The sequence below is a fragment of the Colossoma macropomum genome, unplaced genomic scaffold (genome assembly GCF_904425465.1).
Source record: "Colossoma macropomum unplaced genomic scaffold, Colossoma_macropomum, whole genome shotgun sequence".
Classification (NCBI taxonomy): domain Eukaryota; kingdom Metazoa; phylum Chordata; class Actinopteri; order Characiformes; family Serrasalmidae; genus Colossoma; species Colossoma macropomum.
Genome location: NW_023496051.1, coordinates 3,673,108 through 3,676,265, shown reverse-complemented (window position 1 = coordinate 3,676,265; position 3,158 = coordinate 3,673,108). Strand labels below are relative to the sequence as shown.

The 3,158-nt window shown below is 42.5% G+C and overlaps 1 protein-coding gene across 1 annotated transcript; it reads right to left on the bottom strand.

Annotated features, from left to right (window-relative positions):
• mrps28 (mitochondrial ribosomal protein S28) lies at positions 1 to 1,081 on the bottom strand. Its single transcript, XM_036565170.1, has one exon. It carries the CDS (start codon positions 765 to 767, stop codon positions 177 to 179), a length of 591 nt encoding a protein of 196 aa, XP_036421063.1. The 5' UTR covers positions 768 to 1,081; the 3' UTR covers positions 1 to 176.
• Positions 1,082 to 3,158: the final 2,077 nt, after the last annotated feature.

Below are 3,158 nucleotides of genomic sequence, written 5' to 3'. Positions count from 1 at the left end.
TAGCAAAACAGGCAGTTTATTCTAAGAGATTGCAGAATGATCATGTAAAAATGAACTATGACTGTTTTGATGCATAAATTACACAAATGCCACAAGTGGACCTCAAAGGGGAAAAGAAAAATATACAATATGGCTCTTATAAATACTGTCCAAAAGTGCGTGGCCCCCGAACATCGCTACTCCTTCGCTTTGCCCTCTCTGCTCTCCACCAGTCCCAGCAGAGTGGCGTCCGCCTCCAGCAGCGTGGTGTCGGTGCCACCGCCCAGGAAGCGGGAGGTGAGCTCCAGGTCCTCCAGCCTCAGCCTCACCCTGCTGCCCCGCCGGTACCGCTCACCGTCCGCCTCGGGCCGCTTGCACACGCAGTGAAACTTGCCGCCGAAGTCGATGTACAGGTCGTCCTGGACCACGTGGAAGATTTTGCCGATGACTGTTTTGTCCTTGGCCGGGCCCATCTGCATGAGCGGGGAGTGGCGAAGCAGCGAGGCGAAGGACGCGTCCTGCCGGGCGGAGCTCCTGCGGGCCGGCTGCACCGCGCTGCCGCCGCCGCTGCGCTCCTCCTGCTGCTGGAGCTTCAGGTCAGAGTGGAGCTCGTAAGCGGCAGCAAAGCCTTTCTTCGGCTTCTCAGCCGCTCCTGCCGGGTCTTCTCCCGTGGAGGCGCCTGCGTCGGTGCTGTAAAGCGGTCCTGGAGTAAAAGCTTTAGGTTTTGTGAAGTTAATGAAGGCTCTGGGTCTCACAGCCCGCACGACCTTCCAGCTCACACACGCCATGATGAACACACTCACGCTGGACTACAGTTTCTTCTTCTAGGGCTCTATTCAGACTGAGCGCTGGGGTGGGTTTGTTATTACCGCCACCTACTGTACAGATTCAGGGTTGCCGGATTGCTTCTAAAGTTACCCAATAGAGTACAGACCAAAACATGTCCAAAACCCATCATATATTGAGGCCACAAGTTACTATATTGGGGTCACAAATTATGTTGAGACCATATTGAGAGACATTACTGTATTGAGGACACAGAGCAGTATATTGAGGCTATGAGTTACTATATTGAGACCACAAATTAATACACTGATGCCACGAATTACTATATTGGGGCCATAAATCTATATACTGAGGCTGCAAGTTACTATACTGGGGCCACAAATTATACTGAGGCCACACATTACTGTACTGACAAAGAGTACTATATTGAGCCATACATTAATACATTCAGACGAGAAATGACTATATTAAGGCCACAAGTTACTATATTGATGCCACAAACTACTATATTGGAGCCATAAATTAATATATTGACGCCGCAAGTTACTATATTGAGCCACAAATTAACATATTGAGGCCACAAGTTACTATATTGAGCCACAAATTAATATATTGAGGCCACAAATGAATACACTGAGGCCACAAATTAATATATTGAGGCCACAAATTACTATATTGGGGACCATAAATTAATTTATTGAGGCCCCAAGTTACTATACTGAGCCACAAATGAAAATATTGAGGCCACACATTACTGTATTAAGGATACAGAGTACTATATTGAGGCCACAAATTAATACACTGAGGCCACAAATTAATATATTGAGGCCACAAGTTACTATATTGGGGCCACAAATTATATTGAGGCCACACATTACTGTATTGAGGACATAGAGTGCTATATTGAGGCTATAAATTAATACACTGGGGCCACAAATTAATATATTGAGGCCACAAGTTACTATATTGGGGCCACAAATTATATTGAGGCCACATATTACTGTATTGAGGATACAGAGTACTATATTGAGGCTATGAGTTACTATATTGAGGCCACAAATTAATACACTGAGGCCACAGATTAATATATTGAGGCCACAAGTTACTATATTGGGGCCACAAATTATATTGAGGCCACACATTACTGTATTGAGGACAAAGAGTGCTATATTGAGGCTATAAATTAATATATTGAGGCCACAAGTTACTACATTAAAGCCACAAATTAATACACTTAGGCCTAAGTTAAGTTCCTGACCTTTTCCTGAAAACCCACCCAAAATGTATCAAACTATCCCAAACAATCAAAGGTCAATCATCATACAGGGTTGCCAGATTGGTTCTAAAGCCAATTAAAGGGGAATTCTACCGATTATTCAAAAATTCTGCCTTAATAAATCATTAGCAGTTAAGTCATTCAGAGTGGTTTGGTGTAAAATGTTACATTCTAGAGAAACTTACCAAAAAGCTCACATCTGAAAGCTCCCTCACAGAAAGTTTCTGTACAAAATTGTTATAAATATGCTGCCTGATATCTGAGATTTTGTTTTGCTATAGTTTTGTGGTCTAAAATATATATTTAAAATAGATTAATGGTGAAGATGTACAAGCAGGTCATTGTCTGGCATTTTTTCCAGATTTATCACTATTTTAACATTTAACATTGCTTATATTAGAGCTTTGTTTTTAGCATAGCTAACGTTAAAAGCTGTTCTCCCAATTTCGCCAGTCTGTGCTGAGTTTATTCAGCTATTGTTCTCTGCAGTCTCTGTAAATGTAGCTTTTACCGTACGAGGACGCTCAACCTCCGTCTCAGTTTGCGCTCAATAATAATATAATCTAGTTTCGTTTTGAGAAGCGACACCAGAGCCGGTTTATGACGAGCCTGGCCTCTTCCTATTTCCCCCGTTATATCAAAAACAGGACTGCTAATCAGCAGAGGGCGCCCGCGAGTGAGTCCTCAATGAATGGGAGTGAACGGAGCTCAATGGCTAAAAACAAAAAGTTAAAATATTTCCTAATCACTCGCCCTAAACGTTTCTTTAATTTTAGAAAGTAGAAGGATGGATTTCACTAAAAAACAAAGAAAACTTACGAATATGTTTCCTTTTTTCTACAGCAAACGGGTTTTGGGCAGCAGGAGGCGGGCATTAGTGCTAGAGAGTAATGATTGATAGGCGAGCGGAGCAGCTCATTGGCTGTTCGCGCTCACTGACGTCATGGACCTACATGAGGCGCCGTTTTAAGCTCCTATAACTCGAGTTTAAAAGCTCTTAAAAATATAATAGCGGTGTTGAAATGTTTTATGCTGCTCTGTGTTCAGGCAGTGATTGTATTCTTTTACAATAAAAATGTTTAAGCATTTATAAACTATGATTTTGCTCAAATGCTCC